Below are 22,084 nucleotides of genomic sequence, written 5' to 3'. Positions count from 1 at the left end.
CGCCCCGACTTACAATTTTCATCTCCATATGTATGGTTTTAATAGGAGTATAAATGTTACTTTGAAAGGAAAATCTTGAGAGAAATCATCATGTTATTTCTGAGATACTGTATGAATCAAAATTATATTATTAGGGTTAATATGCCTGTCTTTCTAAATTCAAAATATCAAAATATTTAATATGAAAAAATAAATAAATCTATCCTAACGAGAACCCGATGCTTTTTAATATAAATTACAATTTTCATACCAGAAGTTTGAGTGGTGTGGTGTCCAAATTGCTTCCGACATCGAAATATCTTGATTTTTTATGGTTAATATATCACTTGAGAACAAGAAATGAAAAGAAAAAAAATCAAAGCGGAATTTTGTTTTATTTCATAATCAAATATACAATCATTCCCTTTCTTTGTTCCAAAAGGGAGGGTGTTGTCTGCACATAGACAAATTCACAAAGTAACATAAGCACAACCAAGAAATATACTCAGAGATATACATAGTGTTCACCAAGTCTCTGGGTGCAATAATAGCATACACATTACGCAGTGAAGAATATGACATATTTTACTCATTCTTTTTGTTGTAGCTGTTTCATTTTGATATTACTACTGCAGGATTAAACTCTTGTTCTTAACTTAATTACAATGAACAAAAGGCTCTGTCTGAGATTCTTCTTTTGAGGTTGGACAGAGAAGACAAGGAGCTGGACAGATGGTCTGGACTTCAAAGGACAAGCAGAGGCAGAGGTCTGGATGATGTGGATTCGAGGATGGAGAGTGGAAAGTCCGGAGAAGACACCCCTCGCAGCAGTCGTGGACCAGTCCGCATCTCATTGTTAATCAGCGAACGAATATGCAGTTTTGTAATACTATAACTGGGCAAATGAGGGTCTGAGCCATGTCTTTCTCATCCTCCGCTTGGGTCAGCGATACTCAGCGGGCTTATTCTTTGGGAGGGAGACCCGGAGCTCTGTATGGATCAATTTGTCAGGAATAAATCACCTGTGGATTAACTCGCTCAACCCTGGTTTGTCTCCTCCGATGCTGAACACGCTCCGTTGTTAGACGGAATAAGACAGAGTTAAGGAATTGGAGTTAGGTGTTAAAATTATTAGTCTAACAGCAGGTATCAAGGTTTATCTTTTAACGATCGACCGCAAGAACTTGAATCAGCCTTAACTATCGTGATGTGCTGACATGTTAAACCCTACGGTCAGAGCACGTTTAAGTACGGTTAGATGGCGTCGCCCGGAGCGAGCAATAGCAGGCACAAGTAAGTGTACTCGCGTCTGGTCAGTCAGAGCACGTTTAACTACAGCAAGATAGTGATGACCTGAGCGAGTAATGACTGTCACGAGTGAGTTTTTAAACGATCTATACAAGATACCATATTTTCACGACTAAGGTGCACCGCATTATAAGGTGCACCCTCAATGAATGATTTTTTCCATATATAAGGCACACTGTATTATAAGGAACCGCATTATAAGGCGCACCCCCAATGAATGATTTTTTTCCATATATAAGGCGCACTGTATTATAAGGCACCGCATTATAAGGTGCACCCTCAATGAATGATTTTTCCATATATAAAGCGCACTGTATTATAAGGCGCACTGTACTATAAGGCGCACTGTCTATTTTGGAGAAAATTTAAGACTTAAGTGCGCCTTATAGTCGTGAAAATACAGTAATTGCTATTGACTTCCAGGTATGAAGCACTCACTACACAGTCACCTCTAGAGCCAGCCATTGTTGATGTTTTGGATTTTTTTGTATAAAATCTTGCAGTGGGGGAGGAGTTATATGATGGAAGATGTTGTAAACTAAGATGGAATCTGCATATTTAACAGTATTGTTTCAGTGCAGGCGTTTGTGTTTTTTTAATATCAGACAGTGGTGGTTTTTCGTTTTTGGTTTTCTGTTTTTTCCATAAATAAGGCGCACTGGATTTTAAGGCGCACTGTCTATTTTGGAGAAAATTTAAGACTTTTAAGTGCGCCTAATAGTCGTGAAAATACGGTACTGTTTATTCAATTATATTCAAAGACGTCAAAATACATTTTGTTTAGCGTTTTATCTGTTTATCTTTTCTTTATTTTTTTATATATATTACTGTATTGGGCACATGGTCTTGGATCATGATGTCACGGCGACATTGCGTCATAACGCCATCTTATCATGGCACCGTCAAACTGTCAAGGCCAAAATTATGTTTTGCCAGGATGAAATCAAACATTATAAAACTCACAGTCATCGTGCGCCACATGTTGTTTTGAATTCCCATGTATTGCCCATGTAATTTTTTTTTCTTTACGGTGTCACGGCGGCTTTTCGTTAACACATTTAACTAACGGAATTACGTTAGTCTAACCCTTGTGCAAGGCACTCCAACAGCGCAACTACCATATTGTTGACAAAAAACATCTTCTCGACATCATCTTCTCTAAAAAAAGTATTACATTAAGCACAGTAGTGAAACAAGTTCCAGCCCAAAATTGTAGCAGTGATCAAACAACAGATACATTTGATTAAGTCATAAAACACGAACAATTTCCTTACATGTTTTATTGCACATTTTCACAAATAGTTCCCTCTCTTAAACAATAGCTTTTTTAGTAGGAGTAAAACTAAATGGAATGATTTTGTTCATGAAAGGCCATAATTCTAAATGTCATTAAGACACTGCAGGATATAACAAAAATTTGAAAGCCAAGATTTTAGGTGAAATGTTTTTATGAGAAATTTGGGATGTTGTTAATTAGCATTTAATCAATGACACAAGGGACCTTCATACAAATGTCTAAATGGCTTCTGAGGAAATTGATTATTGAGAAATCAACAACATGCAGGACATGACTCAAACATTTAAATAAATACATATACATAATTGATTGGCTGATTTAAAAAGAAATCTGATTACTCATTTACATTGATCTAAATGCTGCAGTGTTTATATTAAGCTGCTTAATGGTGTACATGCCGGTATGATTGTGGCTGCGATTGGTTGTGTCTGTTTGTGTCCTACGACTTTCTGGCGACCAATCTAGTGAGTAGTCTGCCTTTTGCCCAAGCTCAGCCGGGATAGGCCTCAGCAACCCTTTCTAGGATCCACCATACAGATGATGAATTAATGTTTTTACTAACACACAATCTCCAAAGCATGCACCAATAACCTCATATTTTTAAGACCAGTAGAGCAGTAACAATTTGCTATATTTTCAATGCAGTTTCTTCAAAATATTTTCACATCACAGAGTATGTTTAAATATACTGTATTGGTGGTACATTTGGTGTTTCCTAATGGCTGCACACATCTTTATGCTTGAAACAACCATTATTCCTGTTTTATTGAAGGACTTTAAGATAGTGACCGCTGAAAAAGCACAAGATTCAACAGCAAAACTTTGAATTGCTGAACCAACAAAGGACTTAAGCTACTTCGTCACCTCATAGAACAATTTAATTAGTATTGCCTTACTTTCAGTTAACACTTATATCAGGGGTGACCAACTCTGGTCCACGAAGACCCGCATCCAGTGTGTTTTCCTTATATCCCTCCTCTACCACACCTGAATCAAATGATCAACTAATGAGCAAGCTGCCCAAAAGCTTCATAACGATCCTGATTATTTGATTCAGGTGTGTTGGTGTGGACAGACTTGATAGGGGCCCTCGAGTATCCGAGTTGGACACCCCTGAGCATGGCAAGTGACACTTCATAGATATCAATTATTTTTTGAAAAAAGCAAGACATTTTGCAGGCATTCAGTCAATCCCATGGCAATTCAGAATGATTACGAATTTGGGGGCAATTGATATAAAAAGCTGGAACACATTTTTCATTTAGAAACAGACACTTAAATAACGCTACTTGAGAAAATTTCTTCTAATGAGCTTGCTCCTATGCTCTATGTGCTAATAGTGCAGTGATTGAGAAATTATATATAAATTAAATGCAGGAGACCAAAAGTGTTTTCCTTCCATCTACCATACAATGGCAATTAAGGAAAATAGAGATGCAATAAAGTTTTTTTTTAATCACCAGGAATGTGGTAAAATATATCTATATCTCTCTCTTAATTATTGTGGAAAGGTTGCAAGCCTATCTTTTAAAATCACATGTGAATGTGGAAATCGAAATAATTCCGTTTTATATTTCCCTTTCAACTATCATATTTTCACATAAGTTAAAGATACTCAACAAAAAAATAATAATGTGCCAGATGAGATACTAGAAAATTGCTCGAATAAAAAATAAAAAAAAATCGCCCTAAAATAGATACAAAACATATATGACTAATCTTAGTAGTTACAGTGAAATGCAAAATATCAAAGGAATGTCAACCCACTGGAAAGCAAGTAAAGAAAAAAGGAAAACACCGGTCGTCCTGACATGCAACACTTGAAATAGAATGACTGGCTTATAAATATCTACCAATAAATAAGAGCTTCTTCTTCATACTTGTGTGGTTTGTGTTGGTCGGAGGTTTACTGTTTTGTGATTAAAAAGGTCTGTAGTTCCAAAAACTGGAAAAGACAGATATCTGCAAGTATAGAAAGTCAATGTGTTAGACCCTGAACAGAAATATTTCTTATAAACATATGTATTCTTTCATTTCTTTCTTATGCTTGTGAGCTGTATGACGGTTTTTAAGTGACAACTGATGAGTGAATGCTAAAAATAAATGAATAAAAAAAACACACACCTTGTCTTTTAGTTGTTGACAGAGCTGGAGGGAGATGGTGAAAAACACCAGTGTATCATTCAGCCAAGGAACGACACACTCTACCTTGTGAACATGGCTCACCTCGAACCGATTGTTGTTGAGTTCACTGTGAAAAGGGTTGAAAAAAAAATTACCTCAATAAAAAAATTGATAGATTATTTAGCGGGTGATCAGACCTTTTTTCTTCTAATATCTAATTTACAACAGAGCCAACTTCCCGCGATCCACCGTATTAACTTCCATAAAAGCCACATCTTGAAAATTGCATCAAAATTGTTGAATTTTACAATTATTCTCGTGTGTAAGGCGCCCCTGAATTCCCAATTTTCACCTCCATATTCATGGTTTTAGTAGGGACTACAAAGTTGTTACTTTGATGGAAAGATCTTAAGAAAAATCATCACACACAGTATTTCTGAGATACTGTATGAATCAAAAGCACATTATTAGGGTATATATCGAAGTTAATATGCCCGTCTTTGTAAAAGAGCAATAAGTCCACTCAGATGAGAACCTGATGATTTTAATGACTGAAATTACAATATTCTAACTAGATGTTTAAGATGTTGGGGTGGCCGAATTGCTTCTAATGTTGAAATATCTAGATTTTTTAATGGTTCATATTACTGCAATAGCTGTCACTTTTGAACAATAAACAAAAAGAAAAATAATTGTTTTCTTTCATAATCACAAATGTTCAAAAAAGAAGTAACGTAATCACAAACTTGGAAGTGTGTCCGTAGCAGTATAGTGTTCACATAGGTCTCTGGGTGCAATAATAATAGCATGTGATACACTACGCAGGTATCAAGGCTGATACTTTAACGATCAACCGCAAGACCTTCGATAAGCCTTAAAAACTATTGGGATGTGCTGACATGGTAAACGTTCCGAACACATCCAACAAGGCTACTCGCGTCCGGCCAGTCAGAGCAGGTTTAACTTGACTTCTACCATTTTTCACTACCATTTTTCATCTGTCTTCCACTTGCGAGTTTCAGCGTGGATTTTGACATTTATATAAACTTTTTTTTATTACTTCAGAAAAAAATCTGCTATGTAGTGAAACCACAAAAGTTAAAGCCGTGAAGTGGCAAAGGATAACAGCACTGATAACGTGGTCTACAGAATTTTTGTACACTGTTTATAATGTGGCTTAAGTAATTAATGAAGTGATGAAGTACAACACAAAAATGGTTTCATCTTACAACATGGCTCCTGGATTGTGCAGCACAGAGCTCCCGGATGGTTTGAAATTCTATCAAGAAGTAAAACAAAGAAAGTAAATTGACATTCACATTACTGTTTGCACAATTTCATGGTTTTAACAGAGTTAATCATGTTTTCAAACCTTGGCAGTGTTGGGCAGCAATACGTGAAGCTGGTAAACGGTGAGACACAGTTTGCTTAAGTTGATGTAAAAATTCACCATTACATCACCAGGCATGGGAGGAGTGAACATTTTCTAAAGGCAAGAAAACATTGATAATATTGATTAGGTTTATCTGGTGCTTTTTAAGAGAATACAGACTTTACTGTCAACTAATCAGTGGCGAAATTGAAAAACCAACAGCAAGCAGTGGTTAACTCCATTGCTATAGGATGTTCTGTTTGGGCTTGTGGGTAGTTCAAGTTTAGTGAATGCGGCAAAAAGTGGCATATTTACCATACAATTTAGTAAATGTACTTTATTAAATTGACTTTTTACCAACAGCTATAACGTTGTTTGTGTACTGAAGATCCATCTAAAAAAATCCCGGAAAGATTCTGGGTTTTTCCTCTCACTCATGTACCAGATTCTAAGATACCGTACTTTCACATCTATAAAGCACAATTAAAAGTCTAACATATTCTCTAAAATCGCTCGGTGCGCCTTGTCTGTGGACTGAATTCAATTTTTGAATGGCCCTGACCACTTGAGCGACTGGTTTTATTTCTTGCCGGCACGCTACTTATTGGGATCAACCAAGGCATTTGACTTGCGTGTGCTCGCAGCACTTTTAACCCTCAAAAAAGCTCAATACTCAAAGAAACATCACATTATAACTACCAAATTTAAACGACTATACAGCGCATCGTATTTTTAGCCAGTGTCAGTCACGAGTGCTATTTCTGTATTTTACACACACAAAAAGGACGCTCAGTTTTTATAGACGCAGCCAGGCAAATAGTAGCTAACAGGTAGCTAGCGTTACTATTCCAACGCTGTCTTCCATGCTTCGTAAAGCTGTGTTGATGCCGATCGCCAGGCCACAATCCATTCGCAAATAGTAGCTAGCTTGCAGCTAGTGTTACTATTCCAACACTGTCTTCCATGCTTCGTAAAGCTGTTGATGCCAATCGCCAGGCCACAATCCATTCGCAAATAGTAGCTAGCTAGAAGCTAGCTACTATTTGCGAATGGGTTAGGAGCCGTCCTCAGAGTCCCCAGGCTCCGCTTGCTCGTGAGAAGACGTGTCGGTTGAGTTTGAGGTCTACATAGTATTCAGCCCACCGATTCACAACATTCCAAAGTGAGGTCATCAGCGCTCCATCCCCACTACACAGTGTGTTGATGGTGCACTGCTTTTCTCCTCTGGAGACAACGGATGGTGGAGTAAAATTTCTTTGATGCCACCCATTCTCCATGGCATCCTTCACCAAACTCCTCCCATGCCCAGGTTTTTGCTTCAGAGACGACCATAGCCGCCTGCCACTCGGCCCGCCGGCACCCATCGGCTGCCTTCGGAGTCCTGCGGGCCAAAAAAGCCTGATAGGACTCCTCCAGCCTAACGGCATCCCTCGCCGCCGGTGTTCATCAGCGGGTTCTGGGGTTGCCACCACGACCACCTTGTGGCCATAACTCTGATCTGTCGCCTTGGCAATAGAGGTGCAGAACATGGTCCCCACCTCCTTCTCTACGCGAGAGAAGTTCCCAGTATCTTTCCCCATCATCGGAGATAACTCACCACTAGGTGGTGATTGGTTGACAGCTCAATTTACCGGTGCCCAAGACATGCAGCCGGAATATGACAGGACTACCAAGTCGATCATCAAACTGTGGCCTAGCATGTCCTGGTGCCAAGTTCACAAATGGACACTAATGCTTGAACATGGTGTTCATTATTGACAATCCATGGCCGGTGCAGAAGTCCAACAATAGAACACTGCTCAGATTCTGATCAGGGGGGCTGTTCTTCCCAATCATGCCCTTCACGTCCCTTCAAGTGCAGAGGGAGTATGCCCACACCTGTTTGTCTCACTCACCCTGGCAACTCCAAAGTGGAAAAGTGTACAACCCCTCTTGAGTGGAGTGGTTCCAAGGCTCAAGCTGTGCATAGAGGTGACCCGATTACACTGAGCCACACATTCTCAATATCACTATCCTTCAGGCTCTTTCCCAAACAGGGAGATGACATTCCATGTCCCAAGAGCTAGTTTGTGCAGCCAGGGATAGAACCACCAAGGAACCCTCCTTTGACTACCGCCCAACTCTTTCCGGACCCGGCCTTTTTGGCCCCTCCTACAGATCGTGAGCCCATGGGAAGGAGAACCCACATAACCTCTCAGGGCTGTGCCCCATGGGTGTTGGCCCAGCCACCAGGAGTTCGCCATCGTGCCCCGCATCCAGGCCTGGTTCCAGCGTGGGGTGCCCGGTAACCTGCGTTCGGCTGAGGGAAATCGAGATTCATTTATGTTTCTCGTCAAAAGAGGTATTCTGAGTCAGTCTTTGTCTGGTGCCTGACCTCAGACCAGTTGGCCATGGGTGACCCCACCAGGGGCACAAGGCCCCAGGCAACATAACTCCTAGGCTCATTGGGACACACAAACTCCACCACCACAATAAGGTGATGGCACATTGGGGGACTGGTCAGTGTCTTTGAACAAAATGTAGAGTGAACATACCATAAGGCCACTGATGGCCAATTCAGCTAGTGTCATAGAAGCAGGGGTTGTAAGGCGGTTTCGTGCACGTGTAAGTTGGAGCATCACAGCGTCCATGAGCTACAATCAATAAAAGATAAGTGATGTTAGTGTCCGTTCATTATGTATGCAACATGATAGAACGATCTTGGGGGAAGACCTTGTTAACTTCTTCTCCTGTCTTGAAGTCATAGTTCTCATCATGACTGTTCAGCAACTGAAGTGCCAGGGTTACATGATTTCTTGCATCCTGAATCTGAAATGAGAGGATAAATTGGCTGTGAACTCAGATGAGCAGGAAAGAGACTACACAAGTGTTACATTAAATTAGTTTCAATTTTTTTTCCCTTGAAGTACAAAAATAAGACAGGCATACACGCAATTTAAATGATAAATGTAGTGAGACTTTACTAAATTTGTGTCACTAAAAAAGGAAATTTTAGGTCAAAAGTGTCAATTGTCTGTAATTTTTATGATTCAGTATCTGGCTAAAGTTAAAGCAACACCGGGTAATTTTAAATTTTCAGGGATTGTGGCGACGCCGGTGGACAAATGACTATCAGCCGCATTGTCTTGCATTATGGAGTTTTGTCTTTGTCACCTTGCAGTTTTGTGCATGTCAAGTCTAATTTGTGCACATACATGGTAAATGATCTAGACCAAGGTAGGGAACCTATGCCTCAGGAGCCATATGTGGCTGTTTTGATGGGTGTATATTGCTCTCCGCGAACCTGTGTGGTAAAATGTGGGAACAGCTGGTGAGAGACCCAAGTCCCGGACGCACCAATGGGGCGCCGGAACTATCTCTAGCACCTTTTCAAATCATAATTTTTCTTCATTAGACTCTTCTGCATGCAATCTCCTATTGATTAACGACAGTGAAATAATGTTCTCAAAAGAATTCAGACTTTTTTTTAACTTTCAAATTGGTGAAATTAATAATGAATGCTCACATTTTCATGTATTTTTACTTTTAAATTCGGAGTATGGCTCTCAAGGAATAATGTTTGAAAATATTAATTGTTTATGGCTCTCTTCGTCAAAAAGGTTCCCGACCCCTGATCTAGACCAAGGGTGTCAGACTCGGGTTGGTTCGCCTAACGTTAGCTTCCATCTTAAACGTATTCACTTACACAAATAGATGCTTGTCGTTCATTTTAGTAAATTAATAAATCATTTTGTCTCATTTCTTTCATGCAAAATTTGAACACTGATCATTTTTTAAAGGGTTTCGGTGCTGTTTTTTTTCTTCTGAGTACCGGGAAATGAATTTCCCCCCAAAAATCCAAGTTACAAAAAAGCTTCCGGAAGCTATTAATTTCATAGGTAGAGGTAGCAATGTATTCATTTTTACTTTGACTGGACATTAGCTTTAAAGATAATTTGAAGGAACCTGATTCCAATGTGATTTTAGGCATCTATTTTTTTTAAATATGTGCATATAAGACGCCAGCGTGCACAAGCCACACTATAAAATTACCTTAAAATGTTTGTAATTTTACAATTTCTCGCGTATAAGCCACCCTCCTGATTACCAATTTTCACCTTCATATTCATGGTTTTAATAGGGAATACAAATGTGTTACTTTGAAGGGAAAATCTTAATTAAAATGATCACGAGTGATATTTCTGAGATACTGTAGGAATCAAAAGCCCATTATTAGGGTCAAGATCATAAGAAAGTTAATATGCCTGTCTTTGTAAATGGAAATTATCAAATTATGAAATTTGAAAAAATAAGTCTATTCTGATGAGAACCTGATGCTTTCTAATCACAGAAATTACAATTTTCTTACCAGAAGTTTAAGATGTTGTGGCAGCCCTATTGCTTCTAATGTCAAAATATCTCAATTCTTTCGATGATTCATATTACTTCAATATTTGTCACTTTCAAACGAGAAGAAAAGAATCCAAGAGGAATTTTGTTTTATTTTAAAAACAAGGCTAATGAATAAATTTTCCTTTAGGTTTTATCAGTTTATCTTTTTCTATTTTGAAATAAATGACCGTATCGGCCCCATTTGCTTGCGTCATGAGATCACGGCGCCATTCCGTCAGCCCTGAGTGAGCTGGGTTAGGCATTGCAGTTTTGTGTTTTTAGTTTTTATGTGTATTTAAGCCATACCCTCGATTCATTTTGTCCGACCAAAGGGACTTATAATGTGAATAAATACAGTATACAGTAGTTTAACCTATATACATACTTGCTGTAGTTTCCACTGCTTATCATCCCTGAACTGGAAGTGTAGCACTTGACTACTTTTTGCAACCTTGAGATTTATGTCCTGTTTAAATTCAAAACACGGAAAAAAATTGGTGAAACAAATAGTTTAGTTTGAATACACAAAGCACACTGTATTAAAGAATCTTAACTCACCGCCTGCGTCAGAGCCTCTCCCTGTAGTGTCAGCACTCCTTTCACCTGATCCATACTGCAAAATAAACCTTGTTTTAAACTTGAGAGAAAAACACAGGGGACCTGTAACCTTCACAAAAAGATCTACCGTATTGGCCCGAATACAGTAATAACTTGAGATATGAGACTAAGCCCGTACATCAATTTACTCATATCTCCTGATCAGCTTAATCAGCCTGTTCCTGTCCCTCTCCGTGCTCCCGCATCCCCAACAGATCACTCCACAAAACACTGCAGATGCCACCACAGTGTCGTAGAAAGTCCTCAGCAGTGTCCTGCACACTCCAAAAGGACCGTAGACTCCTCGATAGGTAGAGGCGGCTCTGGCCCCTTTTGTATAGGGCATCTATGTTTGTGGACCAGTCTAGTTTGTTGTTGAGGTGAACAACCGGGTACTCCACGATTTCAATGTCTTTACCCTGGATGTTCACCTGAGTGGTCTGTTGAGGAGTCCATTTCCTTTATCTTACTGGTGTTGATGTAGAGGTGGTTTTGCCTACACCAGTCGACAAAGGCTGTGATCACTCCCCTGTACTCCAGGTCTTTCCCGTCCGTCACTTGTCCAACAGTAGCGGTGTCATCAGAGAACTTCTGGAGGTGGCAGGTGTCTGTATTATGTTTGAAGTCTGATGTGTAGCGGGGGAAGAAGAGTGGGGAAGCACTGTGCCTTGTGGGGCCCCCGTGCTGCAAGCTACCACATCAGACGTACAGTTCTGGAGTCTCACATATTGTGGTCTGTCAGTGAGGAAGTCGATGATCCATGCAGCTAGGTGGTTTCTTACTCCAGCTTCTTCCAGTTTCCCTCTCAGTAAGACCGGCTGAATGGTGTTAAACGCACTGGAGGGGTCAAAAAACATCATTCTCACCGTGCTTCCCGTGTTCTCCAGGTGTGAAAGAGACCTGTGCATCAGGTAGGTGGTAGCATCTTCCACACCATTGCTTGGACGATAAGCGTACTGTAGAGGGTCCAGCTCTGCATTCATCAGGGGGCTGAGGTGGTTGAGGATGATCCTCTCCAATGTCTTGATCAGGTGGGAGGTTAATGCTACCGGCCTGAAGTGGTTTGGCTCCCTGGGGTTCGCAGTCTTTGGAACTGGGACCACGCAGGAAGTTTTCCACAAGGTGGGGACCTTCTGCAGACTGAGGCTGAAGGTTGAGAATATGCAGAATCACTTTGCCAAGCTGATCCGCACACTCTCTCCCGCAGGTCCAGAGTTTTTTGTTCCCTGGTATTCCATGGTTAAAATCACCAGAGATAAGAAGGAGAGACTGGGGGGGTGAGGCCTGTAGCTGGGACACAGTAGCGTGGAGCAGCTCGCGAGCCACTGCCGCATCGACCGAAGGAGGTACATACGCAGTTATTACGATAACGTGTGAGAACTCCCAGGGGATGTACAACGGCCTGATGCTAACAGCTACTAGCTCGATATGTCGAGTGCAAAGTTGCTCCTTCACAGTAATATGCCTGGGACTGCACCATCTACTCTAAATAAAAACAGCTACTCCCCCACCTTTCTTCCTACCGCTCTCCTCAGCATCTCTGTCCGCCCTCACCAGCTGAAAGCCATCCAAGGAGATGAGAGAGTCTGGTATTTGCCCATCCAGTCAGGTCTCCGTGAAGCACATGATGCAGATTCTCCGATATTGTCGTTGTTGTTTGGTAAGCGCTGTTAGCTCTTCCATCTTATTGGGGGGGAGTTTTACGTTCCCCATAATAATAGATGGAATGCTGGCTCTGAAGTGTTGCTTTCTCTCCTGACATTTTCGAACAGCTCTGCATATTCTTCTCTTCCTCTTTAACTCCAGAGGGAGGTCCAGGGGAATCCAGGTGTTGCGTAGCACTATCAGCTGATTCTTTGTGTAAAACAGCGTAGGCATGGATGAGTGTGTCAAAAATGTAATGTTCAAAATTTGTAATTTGAATTTGAAAAGATAAACTAAAACTAATAGATCACAGACTGCCTCTCAGCTTGAGTCTTGAAAGTAAAGTTTTAAAACATTAAAGTATCAAATATAATATATAAAGTAAAGTAACAAGTAAAATCTTAAGACAATAAAAAATAAAAATAAAGGAAGTAAAAATATCGTAATTGGGGAAAAACAACATGCTTTTTCTCTTGAATATGTTGTTATAATAATTTTTTTGAGATTTAATGTAATTATTTTCAGGATAAAAATTGAAGTTGGTGTTCAAAAAGTGTTTTTTCAAACTCTTTCAAAAGAGGGTGTCGTCTTATAATCAGGACCGTCTGATATTTGGGCCAATGCGGTAATACTGTCCCATCACACACGAAAATCTGTATCATTAAAAGAAATGGTATATGGCATTACGTTGAACTGCCAAGAATGAAGTTTTCTTGTTTGAGCTGACCCTCCAGGCCAGGCGTTGGCATTGTGAAACGTCTCGAAGCCTCCTGTTAAGGAGGAAAACCAAATGGAGACATTAGGAGAGTGATGCAAGTTGCAGTTACTGTTCACCAAAGACCGTTAAATGTAATACATTTGGACTTTTGGCCTGTACATCCAAGTGTCAATGAAGCAATGGTTAATCTTTGACTCCTAAATTTGACTTTTATAATATGTGAACAGGTATGAATTCCACAACAAATAACTAAAACTCACAGAAACGTAGATTTATGACATCCTTTACCCTAAAAAGAGCAATCTATCTACTATGTCACCGCCCATTTCTTTGTTCATGTATTCCCGTCTAAAGTTTGTACCACCACTCGTTTCTGTGTCACGCGATCTTAGTTAATTAAGTGAGCTAAGCTGTGGGGGGTAGGCAGGGATTCAAGCTGGTCAGGCGGGAAGATAGACACATCTTCCAGACCTTGACTCTGTCCCTCATTCAGCTGAAGCTGTTGTAAACAAAACGGTGACTGTGTGATGGACCACAGAACCCAAGGGGAATAGGAGAAAAATAACTGAGGGAAAAAATTGGATTCAACATTTCTCAGACCTAAAGAGAGGAAAAAGTCCGGTTGCATTACTTCTGCAGAAATCAGAGGTAGACCTGGGCGCAGAGCCAGAAAAAAAAATTGTTTTGCCAAGTAAATCCATCTTAATTTTAGCCGTAAAAGCAATCATTGAAAATGATTGCAAGATATTTCAACAATCACAATTAAATATTTTGCTCATTTAAAAATAAATCAATGTTTAACTCACCAAGTTAAGTGTTTTTGTGATTAACTGCATGTTTAGCGCTTTGCGTCACTTAAAATCCATAAAAAATTTGAAAGATCGACATCAGATTCTGGTAGCCATCGTCCCACTAACGATTAAATGATTTTTATACCGAGTTCAAGCAGTCAGGGTTGAAGTCAAAGTTCCCATCCCAAATCAAGAAGAAAAGTGACGTCTCTTTAGTAGGCTTTGGCCTTAGGACATCTAGGACTCTCCAGACATAAATTACCAGCGTTTCATTTTTCTTTGAGATGTTGAGTCAATACGAAAGAACAATCACAATTTGTGGTGCACAATGCGTGCGGTCAACGTGGTGGGGAAAATGCCAAGTGTCCAGAAAAATAATTACTGTATTTTCACACCTATGGAACACATCACCTGAAAGGGCTCAGTTGCTAGCATGACAAGCATGTTAGCATGCATGTTAAAGTTTGTTTTTATTTTAAAAAGGCAAGTTTGTTTTAAAAAAGGCAACAGGTGCAAAACTGAGTTTGATTTTGTTTTAATGACGTAATGTGTATTCGCGAAAATATGAGGCAAAATATTGAAACATCTACAAATCTATCAATGTTCTCATCTTCTGTATCCGAGATAAAGAGTTCAGCCAAGTGGGTGAGTTCGCCAACAATGCTGAGTTCCATCACATTGTCAAGGTCCAAGTTTTCATCGTGGGGTTTCGAAATAATGATTCCATTTTTGAAGGAAGCTTAAACTAGAGCAGTCGCCGGCACTTTGGTCCAGGCATCGCCAATCCATTCCAAATCATCACGTCACTGGTGGGACGCGGCCTGCCCATCTTTGTATGGAACTACTATGTTGGCCATCCGACATTTGACGTTCGCAAAGCTGTTTGTCCTCGCTGTTAAAATGTGTTCGATCCATGGCTTCAGTCCATTTTTCAACTGTTCATTTCCTCTGTATAGATCTAATGTGATGTTTCTTTGAGTATTAGGGTCATACAAAATTTTGAATTTAGCCCATTTAGCGCAAATTATCTAATGCCTCTCGAATCAGACAAAAAAGACTTGAACTACAGCTCCTGTTGTTTTTCATTTAAATTAAGCGGAGAGGAGGAGTACAGTACTTAAATTATTTACATTTTTTTATGTATAAATTATATTTAGATATGAATACACTAGACTTCATGTGCTTATTACTGTAATATTTAATAAACACACTGATAATTCTACTTTTGTACTTGTATTTCGGCATAGGCACGAAAACATGTAGTAATAAAAGGGACGAACCTATTTCACGTTTTTTTCCATTGTCTGATTTACATTATCCGCGATATGTCCGAGGGAATACTGTACCTTGAGGACGTCCTGAAGCTGTTTAAGAACAGCGTGCACTTCTTCTTTAAGCAGCCAGTTGAATTCTTCCTCCTACCAAAAATTTAAACAGACATACGTAAACATCAAATAAGTTAGGACAGTGGTGCCTCCACTTATGACTTACTAATTACTTACGAAACACTATATGCAAATAACCGTTGCAAAATACGAAAACAAGATCCACGTTACATAATCCACCAAAATGTAAATACGCCTTGGTTTATTATTTCATTTTGAAAATAATTTTATAACTAAATATATATTATAATATATATGATATATTTTAATAATATAATAATTTATATAATAATAACTTTCTTTGACACTTAGTTGACTTTCTATTGGACTCACAACAGCAACTTTTAACCACCGTTTGTCATCACAAAGATCTTTATTTAACATTATTGGTGCAAATGAAATGAATAAGATGATAAGAAAGTGGCATCTGGTTGACTGATATTGTAAGGTAATACAGGCCGGCTGTTACCCACCTACCAGCATTGCTACACTATTTAAACAGAATTAAGCATTAAAAGCGGCAACTCCCTGGCACGGCCTCTCTGTACGGAACAACGAGATGGTGAGAATGTTACTCCTTTGGAGTTCTATTTAATACCAAGTTGTTTTGAATTCATAATTTGAGGTACCGTATTTTCACGACTATACGGCGCATCACATTTTAAGCCGCAGTGTCAGTAATGAGTGCAATTTCTGTATTTTACACACAAAGGACGCACCGTTAAAAAAGAGAAAGCCAGGCATAGCAAAACATACACTAGCTTAAACATACACGCTACACCCACACGCTAAAACACGTTTTTAAAAAGGCAACGGAAGCAAAACTGAGTTGAATGCTCGGTTGACGCCAACATCTAACGGCGGGATTTCTTTTGTAAATCCAGCTGGAATGACGGCGATCACCAAATTAGTGTGTTCGCCGTCATACTGGTTGTATTTACTAAATAACTATATATCCCAGCAGTCACTGCGCACCGGAAATAGTGTGCTCGCCGTCATACTGGGTGTATTGACAAGAGAACTATATATCCCAGCAGTCACTGCACAGTACTTTTTCTACGGGGAAAATAGTAGAGTCGAGGGCTGCTTGCCATAGTTGTGAGAGCTGTAGAGTATGGTGTACCCCATCGACTGATTTATTTTAGTTTATCGTGATAACAATTTTGGTATTGGTCTAATATATAAAGCGCACTGGATTACAAGGCGCCTTGTCTATTTTGGAGAAAATGTAAGTATTTTAAGTGCGCCTTATAGTCGTGAAAATACGGTAGTTTAGATGTGTGCTTATGTGCTAATGTTAGCGTCCTTTTTACACTGCACTGTACTCTTGCACAAAGAGAAAATGTTTTCAAGTCAAAGTCAAAAGTTAAAAGCCTTTGTCATTTTACAACAGCTCCGTATAACTAAATCAGTGATGCTACTCCACAAATTGCTTTTTTTCCCATAAATACATAATTTTAAAAAGTCATGTCCGAGCAAAGGTCATTCTAAAATATTGCACAATCTAAGTTATTGCACATTGCTATTGCACACCTCGTAATTGCACAAAGGGGTTGTATATCGTGCTAATGCAAGTTCAGAGCCCTGATGGCTCGAGGGAAAACTGTCCCTAAGTCTATTTGTCCATGTTTTGTGAGACCTGTAGCGTCAGCCAGAGGGCAGCAGCTGGAACAGGATGTGAACGGCTGGTAAGGGTCCCTAACAATGTTGCCGGCTCTGCTGAAATAGCGAGGGCTGAGCCGGGAACATTGTTTTCACATTTTTGTCATTCATTTTATCACATTAATACAGCATCTTATCATTTTCTTTCATTCCCCGGTCCCCACTAACCGCGATAAGCGAGGGATCACTGTTGGTACAACTGCACAGATATATTTCAGTCTGTGAAAGAGTTTTCGAGGGAGAACCATTCAAAAATATACTGCTACTGGGTGGACAATGGCTCTTGTCGTCACAGTAATTTTCGACTGATCCATATTAACCCACAGTTTGACGTAGTAGTCGAGAGGAAAGCAAAATTATTGTTTTCCCTCAAAAAAGCTTTGTGTTGAAAGTTACCTCAACAAATTAACAGCAAAAATGCTTTGTAAGGTCTGCAATACTATAGTTGAATAGATTACTTTTTTTGTCATTATACAAGTATAATGAGATTTAAAGTCTTCACTGTGGAGTGCACAAATAACAACAAAAGACAAATAAATAATCAATAAATAAGTAATAAATAATAAACAAATAAGTAGACATCTTTTTTGGCTAATTATTCAAATGGAGCCTTTTTACAAAAAATCAATATTTGAAGAATTTATATTATAAAAATATATATGGTGGCTCGGTGACCCAGTGGTTACCGCGCCGGCCTCGCTGTTCTGAGATTGAGCATTGGATCCTTGGTCAAGACCTTCCTGTACGAAGTTTGCATGTTCGCCTACGGCTTGCATGGGTTTTCTCCGGGTTGTCCGGTTTCGTCCCACATCCCAAAACATGCAGGATAGGCCCCCTAGCTATGTGTGTTTGTGTTTGCGTGTGTGTTTGTTTGTTTGTTTGTTTTGGGAATGGTTGCCTGTCTTCTTGTGCCCTGCGATCGGCTGACCCCCGATTCGCATTGTCAATGTTATTAATAAAATTATGTCAAAATAATGAAATTGTCACCAAAACGCTCACAAATCGGTAATAATATTCAAGTAATGGTACAGCTTGCAAGCTTTTATCTTACAGAAGATCGCTAATTAAGACAAAATTATCGAGTGACTTAACTCGTAGCCTGCGTGGGTGTTTTCCGGGTACTCCACTTTCCTCCCACATTCCAAAGACATGCATGACAGGCTGGCTGATTGGATACTGATTGGGCTGATTGCCCCTAGGTATAAGCGTGAGTGTGAATGGTTGTCTGTCTCCTTGTGCCCTGCGATTGGCTGTCCACCAATTCAGGGTGTCCCCCGCCTCTGGCCCAAAGTCAGCTGGGATTGGCTCCAGCACCCCCCCCCAGGACCCCAGTGAGAATAAAGCAGTTCAGAAAAAGAGATGAGAGAGAGATTTACTTTTAATCGCACGTTCAATCAATGTGTTTCTTTACCCGCTCTTATACATTTTGAGAACATTTAAATTAGATATTTTAAATGCTAATATATGCTCATTTTAATTGCAGCACGTGTAATCACAGCTGTTAGTTGGAGCTTCTTTTGTCATATTTTAATGTAATGGGAGGAGTTTCGTCTGAGAGTGAAATAATGACCTTTATGGTTTGTTTTTAATAAGTGTGGGTCGTGTCTGGACAATTTGCACAGATGTTTGGCTCGGCCGGGCCTGACGCCAACATACTATGACACAAATACCTGACTGTGTAAAACTGTAAACCTTGCCTGCATTCTATCTCTCGTCCTGAGTCCCGAATAGATTATCATGGTGACAGGTTATAAAAGCATGCAAATGTAGCACTACTCATTTGACTTAACGGCAAAGATGTTGAACTCAGGGTTCAGACCTGTTTATTTATTCATTTATTTTTGTTTGTTTTTTAGAAAATGGGGGAAACCTTTGAACGAGGATGCGTTACGGAGCTAGCTTCTCTTTCCTGCAGACTGACGGAATACGCACGTTCTTACCAGCACTGTTCTCTCCACTTGACTGGCAGCCGACATCGTGGGTAGCTCCGACAAAGATCTCTGATGATTTAGCATTTTGAGCAGTAAACAACACGTAAATAAGCACCTGATACCAAACGACCCGACGTGTCCGCTCCCGTGGTAACGTTTGCTGCCTAGCTTAGCAGATGAGACGATCCCTTTACGGCCAGTGAGAACGCTCAGTTGTCAAATGGAACTCACACGCTTAAAATGGGACGGATTGACGCACAATGCATGCTCACACTAAATGATTCCCAATAATTGTAAATATCATAATGTGAAAAAATATTCAGCTAAATGTATTTTATTTCAAAATTTGAAACCTACAACGATTTTCGCCAATTTATATTACCCGGACCATCTCTGGACACAAGCTGCTGTTTGGAATGTTACTATACACAACAAGAATGCAGAACATCGGCACAGCAGCTCTGTCTTTAATCAATAACACGCAATACAAATATTTCAAAGAAATATACATGAAACCAGTCATGAAATTGCACAGTGCCTTGAATGCACCAGTATGGTCACACGTTCAGAATTAGACGGCTCCGCCCCCCCTCCCCGATCCCTTTTCGGAAGACTTCTGCAGATCGTTACCCGCCTGTTGCAGGTTTTTAGGCCACAACTCTAATCTCATTTTCTGTTCCGCTTTATGCTCACTCGGGTAGCAGGGGGTGCTGTAGCCTGTCTCAGCTGACTTCGTGCCAGAGGTGGGAGACACCCTGAATTGGTGGCTACCCAATCAAAGGGCACAAGGAGTAGCAACCAGACCTCCTCATTGGCCTAACTGTGCGCTCTTTCAGTAGGGAGGGAAACTTTCTGCAATCAGTTTGACACGTGTGCTCTATAAGATGCATTTTAACCCATCTGCGCTTAGTATGGGTGTATGTGTGCATGATTGTCCGTCTCTCCGCGCCGTGCGATTGGCTGGACATCGAGGGTTTACCCCGCCTTTGGCCCCGGAGTCAGCTGGGATAGGCTCTGCAACCCCTGCGATCCTAATGGGGATAAAGCGAGTGACAAAATGAGAAGAGAGATCCAATACCATCACTAATGTATTCGTATTCACATTTCCTTGTTCCATACACTATGTAATGTAATTAAAATGTATCTTTACTATTTGAGACAAAGTTGATAAATTAAGTGACTATCTGTCAACCTGTGCGACTCTTAATAAAGTTTGGCACGCGATCGCTGTGTTGACAGTTCCGGCGTTGATCACGGGACTATCCTTAAGTGGTAAGCGCATCGTCCTCGGGTTTGCCGAGGGAGCTCGGTGCATGGATTGGCTCATCTGTGTCGCTGGGCCCATCACTATTATTTTTATTGGTATTGAGTTCCAGGTATGTGAGGCACGAAAAGAGAAGATTGTTTGGCTAAATGCAGTCTTCCTGAAGGGAACAACTAGTGACCTATAGAGCCAGCTGTTGTTGTTCTGTTGGAATTTTTGTTTCTGCAAATTATTGCAGTGGAGAAGCCGTGTGCGTTACCATGTTCAACTGTTCGTTGAAGTTTTGAAAAAAAGATGTAACACAATTGTGTTTAGTGTTATATATGGAGGCACATAAATAGAAGCCACACACCCATTTGAATAAGGACAGAATAAAGCTGTCACAAAATTGTTTTCCAGACAATAAGTCACATTTTTATCTCATTTTACAGTTTTACGTTGGTGGTGGATGTTATACCTAAACTATAGCAGAAAGTAGTTTGTTTCCAAGATCCAAGGCTGTGTTTTGTGATATGGCCAGTGTCCACAGACGTAACAATCCTCTTTGCCGTATTACTAAAAGTGATGGAATATGTCTTACTAATGTTAGCCTCATTGTTCTTGATAAAGCAAATGGTAGTCATTTACTCAAAAAAAAAAAACAAATATGGCAACATATAAATGTTCCCTTTCTTTGCCATATTGAGAAATTGCACATTCCCTACGATTGTCGTCATTCTGCCTTGTTGTTTAGGCATAGAAATATTCTTGGTTGTGAGGGAGAGTGGGCATGACCCGATTTGTTACAATATCTTAGCGTGACTGAGTGCGGAGAGATGCCTATACTTGGGAAACTAACTAAGCGCAGACGGGTAAAAATGAATCTTATAGAGCACAGGTGTCAAACTGATTGCAGAAAAAGCCAAGGGATTGCCGGTTCCCCTCCCTACTGGAAGAGCGCAGGTAGGCCAATGAGGTCTGCTGAAAGAAGCAGCACCTGACTGCAATCAGCAGACTAAAGTTGTAGGAGAACAGATTAGTGAAGAGGTGTCATCTTTGTGGGTTGGAATGAAAACCTACACCCACTCGGCCCTTTCTGTGATGAGTTTGACACCTATGTCCAAGAGGTGTATTACGCTGTAAAATATATCTTTAAAAAAGGTACAGTGAGCTAGAGATCAAGCTTGTTTTAGGGTTCATACAAAATGAACATTTTATGATGTTTTTCTGTTTCAATTTTATCAAGTACAATTCTCCCCAAAAATTGACTTATACTCCAGTGGGCATAAGTTTTTCCCATTTTATTTAGTATTTTTTGGCTAGTGCGTTTTAAATTCCGAAAATACATTAACATTCTTTTCATTAAATGCAAGAACCAAAACAATAAAGGCTTGCTCGAGATTTTCGATCATGTGTAATAAATTGTCCAACATTTTTCACAATCCGGAGTCAGCTGGGACAGTATTAAACACCCCTCCACCCCCACCTACAACCCTAATGAGGATAAAGCGGTTCAGAAAATGAAATAAAAGACAAAAGAAAAAGTTAGACGAAAGAGGAGAAATAGAGAAAGAAAGGGAGGTGAGAAAAAGGGAGGAGAAAGAGAACGAGAGAAAAAGCAAGAGATACCGAGAGAAGTGGCAACATTAAGGAAACCAATAC

At 40.0% G+C, this 22,084-nt stretch overlaps 1 protein-coding gene across 1 annotated transcript; it reads right to left on the bottom strand.

The window, feature by feature from the left end:
- Nucleotides 1–2,552: 2,552 nt before the first annotated feature.
- Nucleotides 2,553–19,543, bottom strand: rogdi (rogdi atypical leucine zipper). Its single transcript, XM_077734852.1, has 11 exons — nt 19,189–19,543; nt 15,548–15,619; nt 13,380–13,462; nt 11,010–11,064; nt 10,837–10,917; nt 8,793–8,888; nt 8,615–8,713; nt 6,081–6,194; nt 5,938–5,987; nt 4,709–4,835; nt 2,553–4,546 (listed from the first exon to the last, which is right to left on the bottom strand). Exons 1-11 carry the CDS (start codon nt 19,261–19,263, stop codon nt 4,505–4,507), a joined length of 894 nt encoding a protein of 297 aa, XP_077590978.1. The 5' UTR covers nt 19,264–19,543; the 3' UTR covers nt 2,553–4,504.
- Between the last annotated feature and the right edge of the window lie 2,541 nt (nt 19,544–22,084).

The sequence above is a fragment of the Stigmatopora nigra genome, chromosome 15, assembly GCF_051989575.1.
Source record: "Stigmatopora nigra isolate UIUO_SnigA chromosome 15, RoL_Snig_1.1, whole genome shotgun sequence".
Lineage (NCBI taxonomy): Eukaryota > Metazoa > Chordata > Actinopteri > Syngnathiformes > Syngnathidae > Stigmatopora > Stigmatopora nigra.
The sequence above is the reverse complement of the archived record's forward strand: the minus strand, read 5'-3'. Positions and strand labels throughout refer to the sequence as shown.